The sequence below is a fragment of the Mobula birostris genome, chromosome 2, assembly GCF_030028105.1.
Source record: "Mobula birostris isolate sMobBir1 chromosome 2, sMobBir1.hap1, whole genome shotgun sequence".
Lineage (NCBI taxonomy): Eukaryota > Metazoa > Chordata > Chondrichthyes > Myliobatiformes > Myliobatidae > Mobula > Mobula birostris.
Genome location: NC_092371.1, coordinates 75,033,929 through 75,056,612, shown reverse-complemented (window position 1 = coordinate 75,056,612; position 22,684 = coordinate 75,033,929). Strand labels below are relative to the sequence as shown.

The window sequence follows — 22,684 nt, the reverse complement described above, 5'->3', positions numbered from 1 at the left end:
TCGTAGATGAACTTGAAGGAGTTATCTTTGAGCGCCATTGTAATTCTGCCTCCACCCTTGGCAATCTAATGACTATTACGATGAAGCACCTTTATGATTATGATAAAGGCAATATTAGCAGTCATTTTGAGAGGACTAAAAGCAAAGATGTCATGCTGAGGCTTTATAAGGCATTGGACAGACAGTTTTGGGCACCTTATCTAAGAAAAGATGTTCTGGCATTGAAGAGGATCCAGAGGAGGTATACAAGATTGATTCCAATAATGAAAGGGTTAACATTATGAGGAGCATTTGATTGCTCTGGGCATAGAGTTTAGAAGAATGGGGGGGGGGGAGGAATCTTACTGAAACCTACCAAACATTGAAAGGCCTCGATGGAGTGGACGTGGAGAGAATAGTGAGGGAGTCTAGCACCAGAGGGCACAGCCTGAGAGTAGAAGGACATTCCTTGAGAACAGATGAGGAACAGTTTTAGGAGGAGGGTGGTGAATCTAGGATTCTTTGCCACAGATGGCTGTGGAGGACAAGTCATTGGGTACATTTAAAGCTAAGGTTGATATGTTCTTGATTAGTAAGGGTATGAAAGATTATGGGGAGAAAGCAGGAGAATGGGATCGCGAGTGATAATAAATCTGCCATAATGGAGTACGGAGCTTTGGGCTTAGTGGCCCAATTCTGCTCCTATCTCTTGTCTTTGGAATCATCACAATTCTTGGATGACTTGTGTGAAGTTGGATTGTTCAGTTCTTATCACCCCTCTCTGGTATGTTCAATATTCCGAAACGTCAGCCACAACAGTTGCCACGCTTCCAGTGCCAGCATAGCATGCCCACAAATCGCTAGCCCTAACCGTGTGTATTTGGAATGTGTGAGGAAACAGGAGACCCCAGAGGAAATCCACGTGGTCACAGGGAGAACATACAGACGATGCCAGAATTGAACTCCAAATTTCAACTCCTGAGCTGTAATAGCTGTTGTGACTGAACAAAGTCACCAGAGAGACACTGAAGCTGGTGATATTCAGCAGAACAAGTAGCAGGCCTCACACTGGAGACACTCTTGGAAGAAGAGGCTCCCTGATTCACCATTACCTGACATTTTAATATGCTTCTCCTGTCTGCGTGAGATGTGGGACATTCAAGAGACTTTGAACTTTTTTACTGTGCCGTAGCCTCTTCTTCATTCAAGTTATGGTATTGTTGCAGTGTTGTAACTATATGTTATAATCATGTGGTTTTGTTAGTTTTTCAGTCTTGGTCTGTCCTGTGTTTCTGTGATATCACACAGGAGGAATATTGTATCATTTCTTAATGCATGCATTACTAAATGACAATAAAAGAGGACTGCGTGTCCTCATAATCTAATCTAATCTAAATATCCAAGGTAACACCAGGACAATTCTATAGTTATAATGTGTCTACAATGCTTCCTTTGAATTACATATAATTTTCAGGCTCCTAGATGTTCACACTCACACTTCAGACACCAAACTGAATGTTAATCGCCATTGTCTCTGAGCTGTATTCATGCATATGCAGACATCTTGGGTCAAATGAGTGTCTCTTGGTTTGCAATCAACCCTAGTCTGCAGCTCCAAGAACACTATTGTTGTGAGCTGTATTTTAAGCTCAATCCACAATCTGCATTCAGATCTGAAGACTGGTTACTGTCGAAATTAATATTTGTTATATTCCATGTCTCCAGAATATGCCCTAACAATAGTGTTACACCAACCGCTGTACTACTGTGGAACCCTGATGTGCATTAATTCATCATCATTTTCACTTGTTGCAAACCCCTTCCTTAATCCTATTGTTAGGAATTTAATCTTGTGTTTATTCTTGTTTTTTATATTCTAAAATTACCATTGGTTTCATATCTTACAGGTTCTAATTTCAAGTTTTGGATTTCCCACAAGAATGGGGGGAATTGACAATGATAAACATTATTTTATTGTGATAAAAGAGTTCAGTTCAAGCAAAAAACGGATCCAGAAAGGGTACTTGGGATATTTCATCCACAGAGGAACTGGGGAGACGTCTGTCACTGTGGAAAACTGCAGGCAAGTAGTAAATTTCCGGGAAGCAAATCTGAAAGAAATCACCAAGGATGAAGCAGAGTTGCTTGTTGAGATCCAGGATGCTTCTCGTCGATATGAGCTCGTTCAGAATGAAAGCCTCTTCAGGTCCATTTCTAAAGTACATATTAATGATGTCGTTCAACTGCGAGAGGACACCAAGTCAGTAGGAATTGTTAAAAATATTGAAAATTCCAGAAGAAGAAATGGATTGGGATTACATGGAACATTGTTTCAAGTACAGTTGATGGTAAGAGGCAAAGAACCAGCGAATGTTATGTGTTGAGGTTATAGTTGGCATTTGTAATGCAAAATTGTAGTGAACCTTCAGGTATTCATTCGTCTCATTGTATCTGTTTGAACATGTAGTCTAGGGATGTAGCCTTTGTGCAAAGGTATAGGATTCTATTAGGACTCCATTTCCTAGAGCGCAGGGGAGATTTGATTGAGGTATAAACAATCATTTGTGTAGCGGGGTGGAGATGCGTTTCTACCAAAGGAGGTGTAAGGTGCTCCTTCCCTCGGCCAGCTTGCAGGTCACCCTTGGGAAGAGTGTAGAACCTGCTTAGCCCCCCCCACCCCCAAATCAAGGTCATGTGAAGCCATGGGAGCACATGGCCGATTGTTGTATGAGTAGCTGGTGCATATCACAAGTCCTGGTTGTGCGACCACTGGCACCAGGCAGACAATCTGAAGATTATTGATAATGACTGGGGTTACCTATCTTGTGAAGACACTGCCCAGAACAAGGTAATGGCAAACCACCTCTGTAGGGAAAATTTACCAGGAATAATCATGATCAAGAGCATGATCATCCATGTCATATGGCATGGCAGACAATGAATGAGTGGGGGAGGGGGCTTCGATAGGATAAATGCAAGCAGACTTTTTCCACTGAGGTTGCGCGAGATGAACTGAGGTTATGGGTGAAAGGTGAAATGTCTAAGGACTACATGAGGGGAAACTTCATCACTCAGGTGGTGAGAGTGTGGAATGAGCTGCCTGTGGGAATGGTGGATGCAGGTTCAATTTCCGCACTTAAGACAAATTTGAATGAGTATATTGATGGGAGGGTATAGAGGGCTAAGGCCTGGGTTCAGCTCAATAGGACGAGGCAGAATTACAATTGGGCATAGACTAGGCTGAAGGGCCTGTTTCTGTGCTGTCATGTTGTATGACTCTATAGTAGATCTCCTTTTGTCCAGCAGTATGTATTTTGACTTTGTGAGCCAGAACCCTTGTACAGCCATACTTTATTGTTTGGATGCTTAAGTAAAATTTGGCTTACTGGGGCAATCTGGCATTATTAGTGTTAAAGACTCTTCTGTAGTTTTGCATTCCTCTTGTCTTCCGTGCAATAATTAAGATCAAATGGATTTCACAGCTATATTTATCCAGCAGCATCAGATTTCAATGTATCAGTTATATAACATAAAAATAAATAGTGTTCTGGTGTAGTCTTTCAAAGTTAGGACCTGAAGGAACATTTGGGCACGTTAATTATTTTCCATGGTTTTGGTAATGAGTTTCCCTACTTTAGAGTTTCCTAACTTTAGAGTTTCCTAAATAAGAAAAAGGGACACTTAATCTAAAGGCCCCTACAAAAGAATTGAAGGAATCTTGGTGAAATAGAAGATAATGAAACATTATCTTCTCTATGCTTTCCTCTATGTGAGGTGTATGGTAAAATTATGATCAGTAGTGCAGTCACTCGAGTCAGTGTGATGTTCTCCTAAAGGGTTGTCTTTCATGGGTCCTCAGATGACTGTAGAGGCCGATCCAGGATCTACATATTCTGTTGCAGTGGTGGCGGCTGTGGTCAGTGGCTGGGTCCTTAGGCTGTTCAGTCTCTCCTCTAGCAGCTGCTACTTGTTCTCATGCTAGTTATGATTTAAAGTTAGAGGATTAGTATCAGGATTGGAATTAATATCACTGGCATATGCTGTGAAATTTGTTGTTTCGTGGCAGCAGTATATCGCAATGCATAATAAAAATACCATAAAGTACAATTGGTATACCATACTGTACAAAAGTCTTGGACACATACATGGAGCCTGAGACCTTTGTACAGCACTGTAGTAATTTTATGTATTGCACTGGTACTGCTGCCGCAAAAAACAACAAATTTCATGACGTGTTAGTGATGATAAACCTGATTCTGATGTGAGTCTCCATTGTGAACTGAGAGTGGGAAGGGGCGGGCAGAGGGGAATCATGGTTGGCAAGAAGGGAAGGGAGAGGGAATGATCAATAAACCAATTGTTTGGAATCAAGTGACCTTGCCTGGTGTTTCAGTACTGGGTGTGTCTGTGCCCGTGCCACCCTCGCCCCCGGCACTCCTCTGCCAATTGTCTCACACCCCTCCCACGGCACTCCACTTTCACCATTCCCAACATCCTTTGCTCCTGCCAGATTTACAAGTTTGCTTTCCACTTCACATTGATAAATACAGCACTGTGCAAACGTTTTAGGCAGCCTAGCTCTATATATATATATATATATATATATTTAAGACTTCTTAATATAGTAAATGAGTTAAGTGGTACAAAAAGGGAGGTGAAAAAGGTGAGGTAGCGTTCATGGATTCATTGTCCATTCAGAAATCTGATGACAGAGGGATAAGAAACTGTTCTAAGTTGTTCAGTGTGTGTCTTCAGGCTCCTGTATCACCATCTTGACAATGGTTATGAGAAGAGAGCATGTTCTAGGTGATGGAGTCGTTACTGATGGATGCAGCCTTTTTGAGACATTGCCTTTTGAAGATGTCTTCAATGCTGGAGAGGCTAGTGCCCATGATGGAGCTGGCTGAGTTTACAACTGCAGCTTTTCCCCAATCCTGTGCAGTGGCCCCTCCATACCAGACGATAATACGGCCAGTTAGAGTACTCTGTACAAAATATCTGTAGAAATTTGAGAACTTTCTGAAGCTTGCCTTGACGACCATGTACTTGAATTTGAATGAGGTAGCCTGGATGTTTAAATTCAAGCACTGGCGATCATGGTGTCCCAGACAACAATGGACCAATTTACTGATTTTTTTTTCCAGGGAAAGAATCAGAATTGAATTTATTATCATTGTCACATGTCTAAAATGGTTTGCAGCAGCAGTACGGTGCAATACATAAAGCATTACTATAAGTTGCAATAAGAAATATGAAAAATAAGTATAGTAAAAAATAGAGAGGTAGTGTTCATGGGTTCACCTGCTGTTCAGAAATCTCATGGCAGAGGAGAAAAAGTTCAAAGTAGATTTATTATCAAAGTACATATGTTAGTGTACAACTCTGAGATTCATTTCCTTGCCAGTATACTCAATAAATCCAAGAACTACATTGACGTCAATGAAGGACAGAGGAAGTGCAGTGCAGGTGAAAGATCATAACTTAGATTGCCAAGACTCAATCTTATTGTACGAGGGAACCATTCACTAGTTGTATAGTAGCAGAGTAGAAGCTGTCTTTCAGCCTGGTGGTTCATGTTCTCAGGCTTTTGTATCTTGTGTCCAAAGGAAGAAGAGAGGATGTTTGGTGTGGGTGGGGTCTTTGACTATCAAATTTCAACATAAATTTATTATCAAAGTACAGGTATGTCACCATATACAATACTGAGATTCATTTTCTTATGGCCATACTCAATAAATCCAATAACTTTAAAAGAATCAATGAAAGACTGCACCCAACAGGATGGACAAATAACCAATGTGTAATAGACAACAAACTGTCCAAATATAAAAGAAATAATAAATCATCAGTAAATATTGAGAACATGAGATAAAGTCTTTGGAAGTGAGTCCATAGGTTGTGGAAATATTTCAATGATGGAGCAAGTGAAGTTATCCCCTCTGGCTCAAGAGCCTGATGGTTGAGGGATAATAGCTGTTCCTTAACTTGGTGGTGTGAGTCCTGAGGCTCCCGTACCACCTTCCTGATGACAACAGTGAGAAGAAATTGTGACCTTGGTCTTTGGGGTCCCTGATGGTGGATGGTGCTTTCCTGTGACAATGCTTCATAATGTTGAGTGTGTTTACTCAGATTCCTTCCTGATGGTTGTAATGAGAAGAGGCACGTCCTAGCTGTTAGGCATCCAAGAACAGAGACTATAAAGAGTGGCAGATACCGCCCAGTCCATCACAGGAAAAGCCCTCCCACCATTGAGCACATTTCAATGTGCTTGAGGATCAAGGCACGACTGCGCAAGCACATGGACATCAGCAAGTTAGAACAGCGAGAAGAGTTCAAAAGATGGTTATTTCTTCAGCGGTTTGATCAAGCCACGACTACGCAAGCGCGTGGATGTCAGCCAGTTAGTACAGCAAGAAGAGTTTAAAGGTGACAGCTTTACAGAGTGGGCATCAGAGGAGCAGACATCGGAGTAGAGGGAGACAGAGTGGGAGGGCTTAGGCGATAACGGTTTGAGGCGAGGTAAGTTGCCTGTGTAGAATACAGACAGGAAGTATGTGTGTGAGGCTGGTGTTCTGTGCACGGTGTCAGATGTGGCAGGTTCTGGAGACTTCCAGCCTCCCGGATGCCACATCTGCTGTAGGTGTGTCGAGCTGCAGCTCCTTTGGGACCGTGTTAGGGAACTGGCGATGCAGCTCAATGACCTTCGTCTGGTCAGGGAAAGTGAGGAGGTGATAGATAGGGGTTATAGGCAAGTTGTCACACTGGGGCCTCGGGAGACAGATGAATGGGTAACAGTTAGGAGAGGGAATGGCAAGAGTCAGATGCTAGAGGGTACTTGTGGCTGTCTCCCTTAACAATAAGTACTCCCGTTTGAGTACTGTTTGGGGGGGGGGGGGAATGGCCTACCTGGGGGAAGCAACAGTGGCCGTGCCCTGTGGCTCAGAAGGGTAGGGAAAGGAAGAGGATGGCAGCAGTGATAAGGGACTCTATCGTTTGGGGTCAGACAGGTGATTCTGTGGATGCAGGAAAGAAACACGGATGGTAGTTTGTCTCCCAGGTGCTAGGATCTGGGATGTTTCTGATTGTGTCCATGATATCCGGAAGTGGGAAGGAGAACAGCCAGAGGTCGTGATACATATTTGGTACCAGCGATATAGGTAGGAAGAGGGAGGAGGTCCTGAAAACAGACTACAGGGAGTTAGGAAGGAAGTTGAGAAGCAGGACCTCAAAGGTAGTAATCTCAGTGGGGATGTTTGCCACAGCTATTGGCGAGAGTTTAAACTAGAATTGCTGGGGGGGTGGGAACGGAACTGAAGAGACGGAGGAAGAGGTGGTTGGCTCACAAATAGAGAAAGCTTGCAGACAGTGTAAGATGGAGGATAGGCAGGTGATCGAGAAGAGATGCGCTCAGACTGATGGTTTGAAATGTGTCTATTTTAATGCAAGGAGTGTTAAGAACAAAGCGGATGAGCTTGGAGCATGGATCAGTACTTGGAGCTATGATGTTGTGGCCATTATAGAGACTTGGATGGCTCGGGCAGGAATGATTACTAGAGTGCCAGGCTTTAGATGTTTCAGAAAGGACGGGGGAGGCAATAGAGTTGGGTGTGTGGCACTGCTGATCAGAGATAGTGTCACGGCTGCAAAAAAAGGAGGAAGTCATGGGAGATTGTCTACAGAGTCTCTGTGGGTGGAAGTTAGGAACAGGAAGGGGTCAAGAACTCTACTGGGTGTTTTTTATAGACCACCCAAAAGTAACAGGGACATCAAGGAGCAGATAAGGAGACAGATTCTGGAAAGGTGTAATAATAACAGGGTTGTCATGGTGAGAGATTTTAATTTCCCAAATATTGATTGGCATCTCCCGAGAGCAAGGGGTTTAAATGAGGTGGAGTTTGTTAGGTGTGTTCAGGAAGGTTTCTTGACACAATCTGTAGATAAGCCTACAAGGGGAGAGGCTGTACTTGATCTGGTATCGGGAAATGAACCTGATCAGGTAGCAGATCTCTCAGTGGGAGAGCATTTTGGAAATAGTGATCACAATTCTATTTCCCTTACCATAGCATTGGAGAGGGATAGGAACAGACAAGTTAGGGAAGCAGTCAATTGTAGTAAGCGAAACTATGAGGTTATCAGGCAGGAACTTGGAAGCATAAATTGGGAACAGATGTTTTCAGGGAAATGTACGGCAGAAATGTGGCAAATGTTTGGGGGATATTTGTGTGATATTCTGCATAGATATGTTGTAATGTGACGGAAAGGATGGTAGGGTACAGGAAATGTGATGTACAAAAGCTGTTGTAAATCTAGCTAAGAAAAAAAGGTTCAAAAAACTAGTAGTGATAGAGATCTAGAAGATTATAAAGCTAGCAGGAAGGTGCTTAAGAATGAAATGAGGAGAGCCAGAAGGGGCCATGAGAAGGCCTTGGCGGACAGGATTGAGGAAAACCCCAAGGCAATCTACAAGAATGTGAAGAGCAAGAGGATAAGACGTGAGAGAATAGGACCAATAAAGTGTGACAGTGGAAAAGTTTGTATGGAATCTGGAAGAGATTGCAGAGGTACTTAGTGAATACTGAAGCAAAGTATTCATTACGGAAAGGGATCTTGGCAATTGTAGGGATGACTTACAGCAGACTGAAAAGCTTGAACATATAGATATTAAGAAGGATGATGTGCTGGAGCTTTTGGAAAGCATCAAGTTGGATAAGTCACCGGAACCAGATGAGGAGTACCCCAGGCTATTGTGGGAGGTGAGAGAGGAGATTGCTGAGCCTCTGGCGGTGATCTTTGCATCATCATTGGGGATAGGAGAGGTTCCGGAGCATTGGAGGGTTGCAGATGTTGTTCCCTTATTCAAGAAAGGGAGTAGAGACTTACTTTCAGTGGTTGGTAAGTTGATGGAAAAGATCATGAGAGCCAGGATTTATGAACATTTGGAGAGGCATATTATGATTAGGAATAGTCAGCATGGCTTTGTCAAAGGCAGGTTGTGTCTTACGAGCCTGATTGAATTTTTTGAGGATGTGACTAAACACATTGATGAGGGTAGTGCAGTAGGTGTAGTGTATATGGATTTCAGCAAGGCATTTGATGAGGTACCCCATCCAAGGCTTATTGAGAAAGTAAGGAGGCATGAGATCCAAGGGGACATTGCTTTGTGGATCCAGAAATGGCTTCCCCACAGAAGGCAAAGAGTGGTTGTAGATGGGTCATATTCAGGGTGACCAGTGGTGTGCCTCAGGGATCTGTTCTGGGACCCTTACTCTTCGTGATTTTTATAAATGACCTGGATGAGGAAGTGGAAGGATGGATTAGTAAATTTGCTGATGACACAAAGGTTGGGGGGTGTTGTGGATAGTGTGGAGGGCTGTCAGAGGTTACAGCGGGAGATCAATAGGATGCAAAACTGGGCTGAGAAGTGGCAGATGGAGTTCAACCCAGATAAGTGTGAGGTGGTTCATTTTGATAGGTCAAGTATGATGGCAGAATATAGTATTAATGGTAAGACTCTTGGCAGTGTGGAGGATCAGAGTCCTTTGGACACTCAAAGCAGGTTGACTCTGGTTTAGAAGGCATATGGTGAGGTGGCCTTCATTACTCGTCCAGTTTTACGCTAAGCGTTACAACCCTTACGGGCTCTCTTAGGCTTTCCTGATACCTTAGGACAAATCTTTCTAATGGATGCACAAAATAAATCGAGATAAAGCACTCTCACTCTTGGGGTGTGCGCTGCCTCTATAACGGCTCGCTGCAAAACGAACGATGAACGCTATTTTCGCTTTTCGTAACACCCTTACGAGCTCTCTTAGGCTTCTTTATAAGGGATTTGAGCATCCGCGAATTTTGGTATCTGTGGGAGGTCCCGGAACCAATCCCCTGTGGATACGGAGGGCCGACTGTATAGGACCCTGGTCAGACCCTATTTGGAGTACTGTGCTCAGTTCTGGTCACCTCACTACAGGAAGGATGTGGAAACTATAGAAAGGGTGCAGAGGAGATTTACAAGGATGTTGCCTGGATTGGGGAGCATGCCTTATGAGAATAGGTTGAGTGAACTCGGCCTCTTCTCCTTGGAGTGAAGGAGAATGAGAGGTGACCTGATAGAGGTGTATAAGGTGATGAGAGGCATTGATCGTGTGGATAGTCGGAGGCTTTTTCCCAGGGCTGAAATGGCTAACACGAGAGGGCACAGTTTTAAGGTGCTTGGAGGAGGGTACAGAGGAGAAATCGGGGTAAGTTTTTTATGCAGAGAGTGGTGAGTGCATGGAATGGGCTGCCGGCATCAGTGGTGGAGGCAGATATGATAAGGTCTTTTAAGAGACTCCTGGATAGGTGCATGGAGCTTAGAAAAATAGAGGGCTGTGCTAACCCTAGGTTATTTCTATAGTATGGACATGTTTGGTACAGCTTTGTGGGCTGAAAGGCCTGTATTGTGCAGTAGGCTTTCTATGTTTGTACCTACAGGGACTGTTGCCACAAGAAAGCAGCATCCATTGTCAAGGACCTCCACCATCCAAACTATGCTCTCTTCAAACTGCTGCCATGGAGGCGGGGGGCAAAGGAGCCTTGAGTACCAAACCTCCAAGTTCAGGAATAGTGATTACCACTCCTGAATCAGAGTGGATAACTTCAATCAGCTCAACTCTGAACTGATGCCATAACCAATTTTTTTACATTTGCGCAGGTTTTCTTCTTTTGCACATTGGTTGTATTTGCTTTAGTGCAGTTTTTGATTGACTTTATTGTTTTTTTTGTTCTACTGTAAATGCCCACAAGAAAATGAATCGCATGGTCATATATTGTACTTTGATAATAAATTTATTTTGAATGAAGCAATGTGTCATGCAAGCATGGATGGGCTTGTGTGTTACTACACCAACCAGTGCAGTTGATACGAATAATCTCGTGCAGGGAATAGTTAGGGGAAATGCAATTAAGGCTGTTTGTTGCCTGTGACAAAGTCCACAACCTGTGAAATTTCTTTGTCCCTCATGGTTAAGAACTGAAAATGAACAATGACATGTTTGAGTTACAACCATCGGGGAGGAGAGACAGGAGCCAGTAAACTCAATGATTCACAAACAGCTTCTTCCTCCTCTGCCATCAGATTTCTGAATGGTCCGTGTGTACTATCTTCCTCCTCCTCCTCCTCTTTGAGCTGTTTGCTTATCTTTGTAACTAATAATGATTTTTGTTTTTGCGCTATACTGCTGCCAGAAAGCAATAAATTTCACATCACATCAGATTCTGTGGTCTAAGAGGTTGACAAATTCTCAGAGCTGGATCCAATTAACACTGAAGATGTCAGTGATAATAAATCCAATTCTGAGTTTGTAACCACTGTTTGACATAAAACACAGATATTAAAGTGGAACGATCAAGTTTGATAGCATAATTAAAAGCCTTAGAATTTGCAAGATATTATCTCTTAGGCTATTTACTTTTCTGTGGACTGTAGATATACTTTCACTTGTAGATGTGATTCAGCTCCAGAGAGGTGACTAGGTGCAAATTACCAGAAAAAATCTATGAATTTTGTTTTGTATGGTGATCTTTTTCAACATTGAGTTAAAAATGCTGGAAATTTGAAATTTAAAAAAAAAATCAAGGGCTATAAATACTGGGTAGGCCAGCATCTATATAGAAGGAATCCCTTGATATTTCAGGTTAATGTTCCTTCAGTGTATTAACTCATTTTTGATCTCAGCCCAGACACTGATTGCCTTGCTGAATTTTCCTGTATTTTTAAATTTTTTTTTTATAAGTTTACAGTCTGAGGTTATATTGAACTTTTAAATCAAATCAAGTTTAATTATCATTCAAACCATACATGGCTACAGCTGAACAAGATTGCATTCCTCTTTTAAAGTTTCATTGAATGGTTAGTAATTCTTACGTTCGTTGTTATCTCTTCTCTGCACCTTTCCCACCCCCTCCCCACTCTCCATGTAGGAAGACCATAGTGCACCGTGGAAGAAAGCTGAGCAGTGCATCAGAGTTAATGCAGGAGAACTCATTCATGTCAGTACTGCTGAAGTAGAGCTACCTGGTAAGAAAGTAAATTGTACAGTAATGATTTCAAGCAGAGCGACCTCCTAAGTGCTTACCTGCTGTACCTGCGTGAACAGTTTAATGTTGGAATGGTCATGCATTGATGTTCTGGGCTTGACATTTTATATTTCATGTGTGGCAATTTTTCTACATGGCCAAATGTTACAAGGCAGTTCTTAGTTGATAGCAAACAAAATTGGACATTTGAACTATAAGACCATATGACTAAAAGCTTCAGAATCGGGTTTAATATCACTGGCGTATATCATGAAATTTGTTAACTTTGTGTCAGCAGTGCAATGCATAATAGGAAAGAGGGGGGGGAAAAAACCCCTAAATTACAGTGTACATGTGTATGTGGAAAAATAGAAATAAATGAAAATAGTGAGGTAGTGTTCATGCGTTCAATATCCGTTCAGAAATCTGATGGCACAGATGAAGCTGTTCCTGAATCATTGAGTAGGTGCCTTTAGGCTTCTGTACCTCATTCCTGATGGTAGCAATGAGAAGAAGGCATGTCCTGGGGTGATGGAGGTTCTTAATGATGGAAGCCACCTTTCTGAGGCACCGCTCCCTGAAGATGGCCTGGATATTGCGGAGGCAAGTGCCCATGATGGATCTGACTAAGTCGGCATTCTGCAGCTTATATCAATCCCATACCAGATGGTGATGCAGCCAGTTAAAATGCTCTCCACAGTACATCTGTAGGAAATTGCGAGTGTTTTAGGTGACATAACAAATCGCTTCAAACTCCCAATGAAGTTTAGCCACTGTCCTTCCGCCTTTCTAGCTGCATCAGTATGTTAGGTCCAGGTTAGATCCTCAGAGATTTTGACACCCAACAATTTGAAATTGCTCACTTCTTCCATTTCTGATCCCTCTATGAGGACTGGTGTAAGTTCCATAATATATAGGTATCCGTTAGTCTCATGAGTCCATGGATTTGCGCCTTGGTAAGTTTCCAGGGCGCAGGCCTGGGCGAGGTTGTATGGAAAACTGGCAGTTGCCCATGCTGCAAGTCTCCCCTCTCCAAGCCACTGATGTTGTCCAAGGGAAGGGCATTAGGATCCATACAGCTTGGCACCAGTGTTGTCACAGAGCAATGTGTGGTTAAGTGCCCTGCTCAAGGACACAACACGCTGCCTCAGCCAAGGCTTGAACTAGCGACCTTCAGATCACTAGATGAACGCCTTATCCACTTGGCCACGTGCCAACACTGGTTCCATAATATACAGGAGCATAATTAGGTCATTTGGCCCATCAAATCTGCTCTACCATTTCATGGCTGATCTATTTTTCCTCTAAGCCCCAACCTTCTGCTCCCTACCCCTCCTGTATCCCTTCATGCCCTGACCAATCAAGAATCTATCAACCTCTACCTTAAATAATAATACAGACTTGTCCTCCACAGCTACCTGTGGCAACTAATTCCACAGAGTCACCACTCTCTGTCCTCTCTGGTCTTAGACTCTCCCACCATAAGAAACATCCTCTCTATATCCCTTCGATCAAAGTCCTTCACTATTTGATAGATTTCAGTGTGGTCATCCCTCAATCTTCTGGTTTCCAGTGAATACAGGCCCAGAGCCATCAAACGGTCTTCCTATGACAAGCCATTGAAACCTGGAATCTTTTTCATGAACCCTCTTTGAGCCCTTCCCCGTTTCAGAACATCGTTTCTAAGATAGGGGCCCACAACTGCTCATAATACTCCAAGTAAGGCCTCACCAGTGCTTTATAAGACATGACATCTTTTTATATTCTAGTCCTCTTGAGATGAATGCATTTGCCTTCCTTACCACAGACTCAACTTGCAAATTAACCTTCAGGGAATTCTGCACAAGGACTCCAAGTCCCTTTGCACCTCAGTTTTTTTTTGTATTTTCTCTCCATTTAGAAAATAGTCAACCTTTTATTTCTTCTACCATACACTTCCTGCCACTGTATTCCACCTGTCATTTCTTTGCCCATTCTCCTAATCTGTCTCAGTCCTTCTGTAGCCTCTCTACTTCCTCAAAACTACCTGCCCCTCCACCTATCTTCATATCATCTGCAGACTTGGCAACAAAGCCATCAATTCTGTCATCCAAATCATATTACATAAAAAGAATCGTTCCTAACACAGACCCAGGTGGAACACCCTAGTTGAGGTTCCCTTTATTCCCATTCTTGTTATTTCGTTGAAGAATTCCAACAGATTTGTTAGGCAAGAGTTTCCCTTGAGGAAAACATGCTGACTATGGCCTATTTTATCATGTACCTCAAAGTACTCCAGAACCACATCCTTAACAATTGACTCTAATATTTTCCCATCCACTGAGGTCAGACTAACTGGCCTATAATTTCCTTTCTTCTATTTCTCTCCTTTCTTGATGTATGGAGTGACATTTGTAATTTTCCATTCTTCCAGAACCATTCCAGGACCTAGTGATTCTTGAAAGATCATTACTAATGCTTGCACAATCTCTTTAGCCACCTCTTTCAGAACCCTGGGGTGTACACCATCTGGTTCAGTTGAATTATCTAACTTCAGACCTTTCAGCTTCCCAAGAACCTTCTCCCTCGTAATGGTAACTTCACACACTTCATGCCCTCTGACACCTGGAACTTCCACGGTACTGCAAGTGTCTAACACAGTGAAGGCTGGTGCAAAATACTTATTCAGTTCATCAGCCATTTCCTTGTCCCTCGTCTCAGCCTTTCTGAAGTCCTGTTCTTTGATCTTAGTGACATTGAGTGCAAGATTGTTGCTGCGACACCACTCAACTGGTTGGTATATCTTGCTCCTGTATGCCCTCTCATCGTAATCTGAAATTCTGCCAGTTGGAGCTTATAAGAGGTGGAAGGGTGGTCTGAGGAATTTGAGGCAATGCCAGAGTTTAGTGGTTTTGCAGCTCTAGAGATAATTCAATTTGGTAATGTTTAAGAGGCTTAAAAACTTAAATCATCCAAAACTTTATAATACAATTCAGGAGACACTAGATATCATTCTGACATCTTTCCCACTCACTCCACTCCCTCACTGGTCTATCACTCCCTCACGTGGACCCACTTATCACCTACCAGCACTTGCTCTACCCATTTCCTCCACTATTTTATACTGGCAATCTCCACTCTTTCTTTCAGGCTAGATGAACGGTCTCAATCTGATTTGTCGACTGTCCATTTCCTTCAAAAATGCTGTCTGATCTACTGAATTCCAAAAGCATTTCGTGCATCAGTACGATTCAGTTCAGTTTTGATAGGCTTTTATCATCTAGATCGGATCTGACCTTGCAAGCTTGTGCACACACTCTAGGCTGACTCTTTAACACAGGACTGAAGAGACTGCTGCATTGTCAGAGGTGGCAGTCTTGCTGCACTATTAAACCAAGGCCTTGCTTCCTGCTCAAGTGGATTGTAAATATTCTGCGTAGTCTGTAGTCTGGATGTAGGGTGTAAGTTGAATCAGGAGTTAAAATTGGCATGTCGCAAAGGTAATGCTACAGTTGTTATGGGGGATTTCAATATGCAGGTAGACTGGAGGAAACAGGTTGGTACTGGACCCCAAGAAAGGGAGTTTGCGGAGTCCCTCCGAGATGGATTCTTGGAACAGCTTGTACTGGTGCCTACCAGAGAGAACGCAATTCTAGATTTAGTGTTGTGCAATGAACCGGATTTGATCAGGGACCTCGAGGTAAAGGAGCCATTAGGAGGTAGTGACCATAATATGATAAGTTTTAATCTACAAATTGAGAGGGAGAAGGGAAACTCGGAAGTGTCAGTATTACAGTTGAATAAAGGAAGCTATGAGGGAGGAGCTGGCCAACGTTCAATGGAAGAATACCCTAGCAGGGATGACAGTGGAACAGCAATGGCAAGTGTTTCTGGGAATAATGTGGAAGGTGCAGGATCAGTTTGTTCCAAAGAGGAAGAAAGATCCTAAGGGGAGTAAGGGGAGGCCGTGGCTGACAAGGGAAGTAATGGACAGTATAAAAATAAAAGAGAAGTATAACATAGCAAAGATGAGTGGGAAGCTGGAGGATTGGGAAACTTTTAAAGAGCAACAGAAGGTAACTAAAAAGGCAATACGCAGAGAAAAAATGAGGTACGAGGGTAAACTAGCCAAGAATATAAAGGAGGATAGTAAAAGCTGCTTTAGGTATGTGAAAAGGAAAAAAATAGTAAGACCTAAATTGGGCCCTTGAAGACAGAAACGGGTGAATTTATTATGGGGAACAAGGAAATGGCAGACGAGTTGAACAGGTACTTTGAATCTGTCTTCACTAGGGAAGACACAAACAATCAGATGTAATAGTGGCCAAAGGACCTAGGGTAATGGATGAATTGAAGGAAATTTATATTAGGCAGGAAATGGTGTCGGATAGGCTGTTGGATCTGAAGGCTGATAAGTCCCCGGGACCTGATGGTCTGCATCCCAGGATACTTAAGGAAGTGGCTTTAGAAATCGTGGACGCATTAGTAATCTTTTTCCAATGTTCTATAGATTCAGGATCAGTTCCTGTGGATTGGAGGGTGGCTAATGTTGTCCCTCTCTTCAAGAAGGGAGGAAGAGAGAAAACAGGGAATTATAGACCGGCTAGCCTGACGTTGGTGGTGGGAAAGATGCTGGAGTCAATTATAAAAGATGAAATTATGACACATCTGGATAGCAGTAACAGGATTGGTCCGAGTCAGCATGGATTTACGAAGGGGAAATCGTGCTTGACTAATCTTCTGGAATTTTTTGAGGATATAACTATGAAAATGGACAAGGGAGAGCCAGTGGATGTAGTGTACTTGGACTTTCAGAAAGCCTTTGATAAAATCCCACATAGGAGATTAGTGGGCAAAATTAGGGCACATGGTATTGGGGGCAGAGTACTGACGTGGATTGAAAATTGGCTGGCTGACAGAAAACAAAGAGCGATTAACAGGTCCCTTTCGGAATGGCAGGCGGTGACCAGTGGGGTACCGCAGGGTTCAGTGCTGGGACCGCAGCTGTTTACAATATATGTTAATGATTTAGATGAGGGAATTAAAAGTAACATTAGCAAATTTGCGGATGACACAAAGCTGGGTGGCAGTGTGAAATGTGAGGAGGATGTTATGAGAATGCAGGGTGACTTGGACAGGCTGGGTGAGTGGGCAGATGCATGGCAGATGCAGTTTAATGTGGATAAATGTGAGGTTATCCACTTTGGTGGTAAGAATGGGAAGGCAGATTATTATCTAAATGGAGTCAAGTTAGGAAAAGGGGAAGTACAACGAGATCTAGGTGTTCTTGTACATGAGTCACTGAAAGCAAGCATGCAAGTACAGCAGGCAGTGAAGAAAGCTAATGGCATGCTGGCCTTCATAACAAGGGGAATTGAGTATAAGAGCAAAGAGGTCCTTCTGCAGCTGTACAGGGCCCTGGTGAGACCACACCTGGAGTATTTTGTTCAGTTTTGATCTCCAAATTTGAGGAAGGACATTCTTGCTATTGAGGGAATGCAGCGTAGGTTCACAAGGTTAATTCCCGGGTTGGCGGGACTGTCATATGTCGAAAGATTGGAGTGACTGGGCTTGTATACTCTGGAATTTAGAAGGCTGAGAGGGGATCTTATTGAAACATATAAGATTATCAAGGGATTGGACACGCTGGAGGCAGGAAGCATGTTCCCGCTGATGGGTGAGTTCAGAACATGAGGCCACAGTTTAAGAATAAGGGATAGGCCTACTCCTGCACCTATTGTCTGTTGTCTGTTGTGTAGTTTGAACAGGTAGGATTGGTTCTTCTGGTAAACTGGCCTATATTAATGCATGAACTCGTATCACCAATACATCGTTGTTTGATCATACAGCTTCAATCACCTCAACACTGAACTGATTTTCAAGGGCTCTACAACTTGTGTTCCATACACGCACACTTATTTATTATATGATATACGTATTTACAGTTTGTTTTCTTTTGCGCATTGGTTGTTATATGTGTGTAGTTTCTTATTGATTCATTTGTATTTGTTTGTATCTGCTGTGAATGCCCATAAAAAAAAAAAACTCAATAGAATATGGTGACACATATATATACCTTGATAATAAATGTACTTGTGTCTCATTGTTGTGAGGCTTCGTATGTAACTTGTTTTTTTTCCCCCACTTCAGTTAGTGCACTTCAAAGTGATAATATCATCTATGTTCTGAGATACCCTTTGGGAGGTGTCTCACTATTTTGGTCTCTTTTTGCACTACCTATTTTAAAATTTTTTTCATCATAACTCATAGTAATTTTTATAGTGTGCTGCACCGCTGCAAAGCAACAAATTTTAGGACATATTTTAGTGATAAAACTGATTCTGAAGCATCCTTTTCTAGAGAGATGGTTGATATTCAAAGTGTTGTTTGGGTGTATTCTGGAGTTGTGGTATATAGCAAAAACTAATTTTAACAGCAGCCAGTCTTCAGACCTGAACATGGATTGTAGATTCAATTTAAAATGCAGCTCTGAACAATGGCCTTCCATTTCATCGCAGAAACCTGCATATGCATGAATGTGGCCTAGAGTTAACAGGGATTAACATTCATTTTGGGTGTCTGGAGTGTGAGTGTAAAGGTGTTTGAAAACTTTGTAATTCAAAGGAATCATTGTAGGTAGGTTGTAACCATAGAATTGTCCTGCTGTTACCTTTGATCTTTAGCAGATAATGCCATGTAATGTTGGGTCGAGCGGGCCTCTTCTCCCAAGAGTGTCTCAATATGATGCCTGTTGCTTGTTTGTGCTGAACACTAGCTTTGGTATCTCCCTGGTGACTTTGTTCATGTCACAACAGTATAATTACGGATTTTCTATTATGTGACTATAGGTCCACAGTAATATACCAATTTAATGTGATTATTCAAGATGGACTACATTTAACCCAATACTAACAATCTGCTCTCCCATTTTATGCATGATTTGTTTTTCTGTTGTTTGCTCCAGATTTTGCCTTGTGGAAAATTTTCTTTTAATCCTCCTTTTGTCTTTTGTGAACTCGCCTGGATGATGTACCACGGTCTAGAAAGTGGGGAGTAGGGGTGCCTAAGCAGTGTAGCGGTTAGTGTGACACTATTACAGCCCAGGGTGTCGGAGTTCTGAGCTCATTTCTGGCGCCATCGGTAAGGAGTTTCTACATTCTCCCCGTGAGTGCTCCGGTTTCCTCCCCCAGTCCAAAGATGCACCGGTTAGTAGGTTAATTGGTCATTGTAAATTGTCCTGTGATCAGACTAGGGTTAAATAGGGGGATTGCTGGGCAGTTTGGCTTGTTGGGCTAGAAGGGCCTTCTCCAAGCTGTACCTCCAAATAAAATAAAGAAAAATGTATTCAGAATCTGAGTAGGTTGCATATCAGGATGCATTTAAATTCTGTGTGTGATAAATGTCACATATCAACTTGAATATTGAACTAGTTTCCTTCTCACTCTTTAGAGTGTGGCATATTTTCCCATGTTAATTCTTCCCTGATGAGTTGACAAGAGACATCAGAAGCACTATCTGAAAAATTTCTGGTGTAAACAGCAGGAAAACAAGTAATGTATAGCAACACACAAAATGCTGGAGGAGCTCAGCAGGCTAGGCTGGGAAAGAGTAAACAGTCAACATTTCGGGCTGAGACCCTTCAGCAGGACTGGAAAGAAAGAAGAGAAGTTGGTAAGAAGGTTGTGTTGGTTTGGATTTTCAGCATCTGCAGATTTTCTCGGAGAGCAGATTGTTAGTCAACACACATCAAAGTTGCTGGTGAACGCAGCAGGCCAGGCAGCATCTGTAGGAAGAGGTGCAGTCGACGTTTCAGGCCGAGACCCTTCGTCAGGACTAACTGAAGGAAGAGTGAGTAAGGGATTTGAAAGTTGGAGGGGGAGATCCAAAATGATAGGAGAAGACAGGAGGGGGAGGGATGGAGCCAAGAGCTGGACAGTTGATTGACAAAAGGGATACGAGAGGATAATGGGACAGGAGGTCCAGGAAGAAAGACAAGGGGGGGGGACCCAGAGGATGGGCAAGGGGTATATTCAGAGGGACAGAGGGAGAAAAAGGAGAGTGAGAGAAAGAATGTGTGTATAAAAATAAGTAACAGATGGGGTACGAGGGGGAGGTGGGGCATTAGCGGAAGTTAGAGAAGTCGATGTTCATGCCATCAGGTTGGAGGCTACCCAGACGGAATATAAGGTGTTGTTCCTCCAACCTGAGTGTGGCTTCATCTTTACAGTAGAGGAGGCCGTGGGTAGACATGTCAGAATGGGAATGGGATGTGGAATTAAAATGTGTGGCCACTGGGAGATCCTGCTTTCTCTGGCGGACAGAGTGTAGGTGTTCAGCAAAGCGGTCTCCCAGTCTGCGTCGGGTCTCGCCAATATATAAAAGGTCACATCGGGAGCACCGGACGCAGTATATCACCCCAGCCGACTCACAGGTGAAGTGTTGCCTCACCTGGAAGGACTGTTTGGGGCCCTGAATGGTGGTAAAGGAGGAAGTGTAAGGGCATGTGTAGCACTTGTTCCGCTTACACGGATAAGTGCCAGGAGGGAGATCAGTGGGGAGGGATGGGGGGGGGGGAAGCAGCGCCAATGCAGTCGTCGATGTAGCAAAGGAAAAGTGGAGGACAGATACCAGAATAGGTTTGGAATATAGATTGTTCCGCAAACCCAACAAAAAGGCAGGCATAGCTCGGACCCATGCGGGTGCCCATAGCTGCACCTTTAGTTTGGAGGAAGTGGGAGGAGCCAAGGGAGAAATTATTAAGAGTAAGGACTAATTCCGCTAGACGGAGCAGAGTGGTGGTAGAGGGGAACTGATTAGGTCTGGAATCCAAAAAGAAGCGTAGAGCTTTGAGACCTTCCTGATGGGGGATGGAAGTATATAGGGACTGGACATCCATGGTGAAAATAAAGCAGTGGGGGCCAGGGTACTTAAAATCATCGAAAAGTTTAAGAGTGTGAGAAGTGTCACGAACATAGGTAGGAAGGGATTGAACAAGGGGGAATAAAACCATGTCGAGGTATGCAGAAACGAGTTCGGTGGGGCAGGAGCAAGCTGGGACAATAGGTCGGCCAGGACAGGCAGGTTTGTGGATCTTGGGTAGGAGGTAGAAACGGGAAGTGCGAGATGTGGGAACTATAAGGTTGGTAGCAGTGGATGGGAGATCCCCTGAGCGGATAAAGTCGGTGATGGTGTGGGAGACAATGGCCTGGTGCTCCTTAGTGGGGTCACAATCGAGGTGTAAATAAGAGGAGGTATCCGCTTAGGAGGAACAATCTATGTTCCGTGTCTATTCTGGTATGTGTCCCCCACTTCTCCTTTGCTACATCGACGACTGCATTGGCGCTGCTTCCTGCATGCATGCAGAGCTCGTTGACTTTATTAACTTTGCCTCCAACTTTCACCCTGCCCTCAAGTTTACCTGGTCCATTTCCGACACCTCCCTCCCCTTTCTAGATCTTTCTGTCTTTGGAGACAGCTTATCCACTGATGTCTACTATAAGCCTACTGATTCTCACAGCTATCTGGACTATTCCTCTTCTCACCCTGTCTCTTGCAAAAACGCCATCCCCTTCTCGCAATTCCTCCGTCTCCGCCGCATCTGCTCTCAGGATGAGGTTTTTCATTCTAGGATGAGGGAGATGTCTTCCTTTTTTAAAGAAAGGGGCTTCCCTTCCTCCACTATCAACTCTGCTCTTAAACGCATCTCCCCCATTTCACGTACATCTGCCTCCACTCCATACTCCCGCCACCCCACTAGGAATAGGGTTCCCCTGGTCCTCACCTACCACCCCACCAGCCTCCGGGTCCAACATATTATTCTCCGTAACTTCCGCCACCTCCAATGGGATCCCACCACTAAGCACATCTTTCCCTCCCCCCCCCCCCGCATTCCGCAGGGATTGCTCCCTACACAACTCCCTTGTCCATTCGTTTCCCCCCCCCCCCCCCCATCCCTCCCCACTGATCTCCCTCCTGGCACTTATCCGTGTAAGCGGAACAAGTACTACATATGCCCTTACACTTCCTCCCTTACCACCATTCAGGGCCCCAAACAGTCCTTCCAGGTGAGGCAACACTTCACCTGTGAGTCGGCTGGGGTGATATACTGCGTCCGGTGCTCCCAATGTGGTCTTTTATATATTGGTGAGACCTGACGCAGACTGGGAGACTGCTATGCTGAACACCTACGCTCTGTCCACCAGAGAAAGCAGGATCTCCCAGTGGCCACACATTTTAATTCCACATCCCATTCCCATTCTGACATGTCTATCCATGGCCTCCTCTACTGTAAAGATGAAGCCACACTCAGGTTGGAGAAACAACACCTTATATTCCGTCTGGGTAGCCTCCAACCTGATGGCATGAACATCGACTTCTCTAACTTCTGCTAATGCCCCACCTCCCCCTCGTACCCCATCTGTTACTTATTTTTATACATACATTCTTTCTCTCACTCTCCTTTTTCTCCCTCTGTCCCTCTGAATATATCCCTTGCCCATCCTCTGGGTCCCCCCCCCCCCCCGTCTTTCTTCCCGGACCTCCTGTCCCATGATCCTCTCGTATCCCTTTTGTCAATCACCTGTCCAGCTCTTGGCTCCATCCCTCCCCCTCCTGTCTTCTCCTATCATTTTGGATCTCCCCCTCCCTCTCCAACTTTCAAATCCCTTACTCACTC

The 22,684-nt window shown here is 43.7% G+C and overlaps 1 protein-coding gene across 1 annotated transcript in view; it reads left to right on the top strand.

The window, feature by feature from the left end:
- The window catches only part of cyld2 (cylindromatosis (turban tumor syndrome) 2), a 78,868-nt gene that overhangs the window by 10,120 nt on the left and 46,064 nt on the right, over positions 1–22,684 (top strand). The window contains exons 2-3 of the mRNA XM_072243171.1: positions 1,887–2,327; positions 11,935–12,031. Of these exons, the coding sequence (XP_072099272.1) occupies positions 1,920–2,327; positions 11,935–12,031 (505 nt within the window). The 5' untranslated portion in view covers positions 1,887–1,919. The remainder of the gene's footprint in view (positions 1–1,886; positions 2,328–11,934; positions 12,032–22,684) is intronic.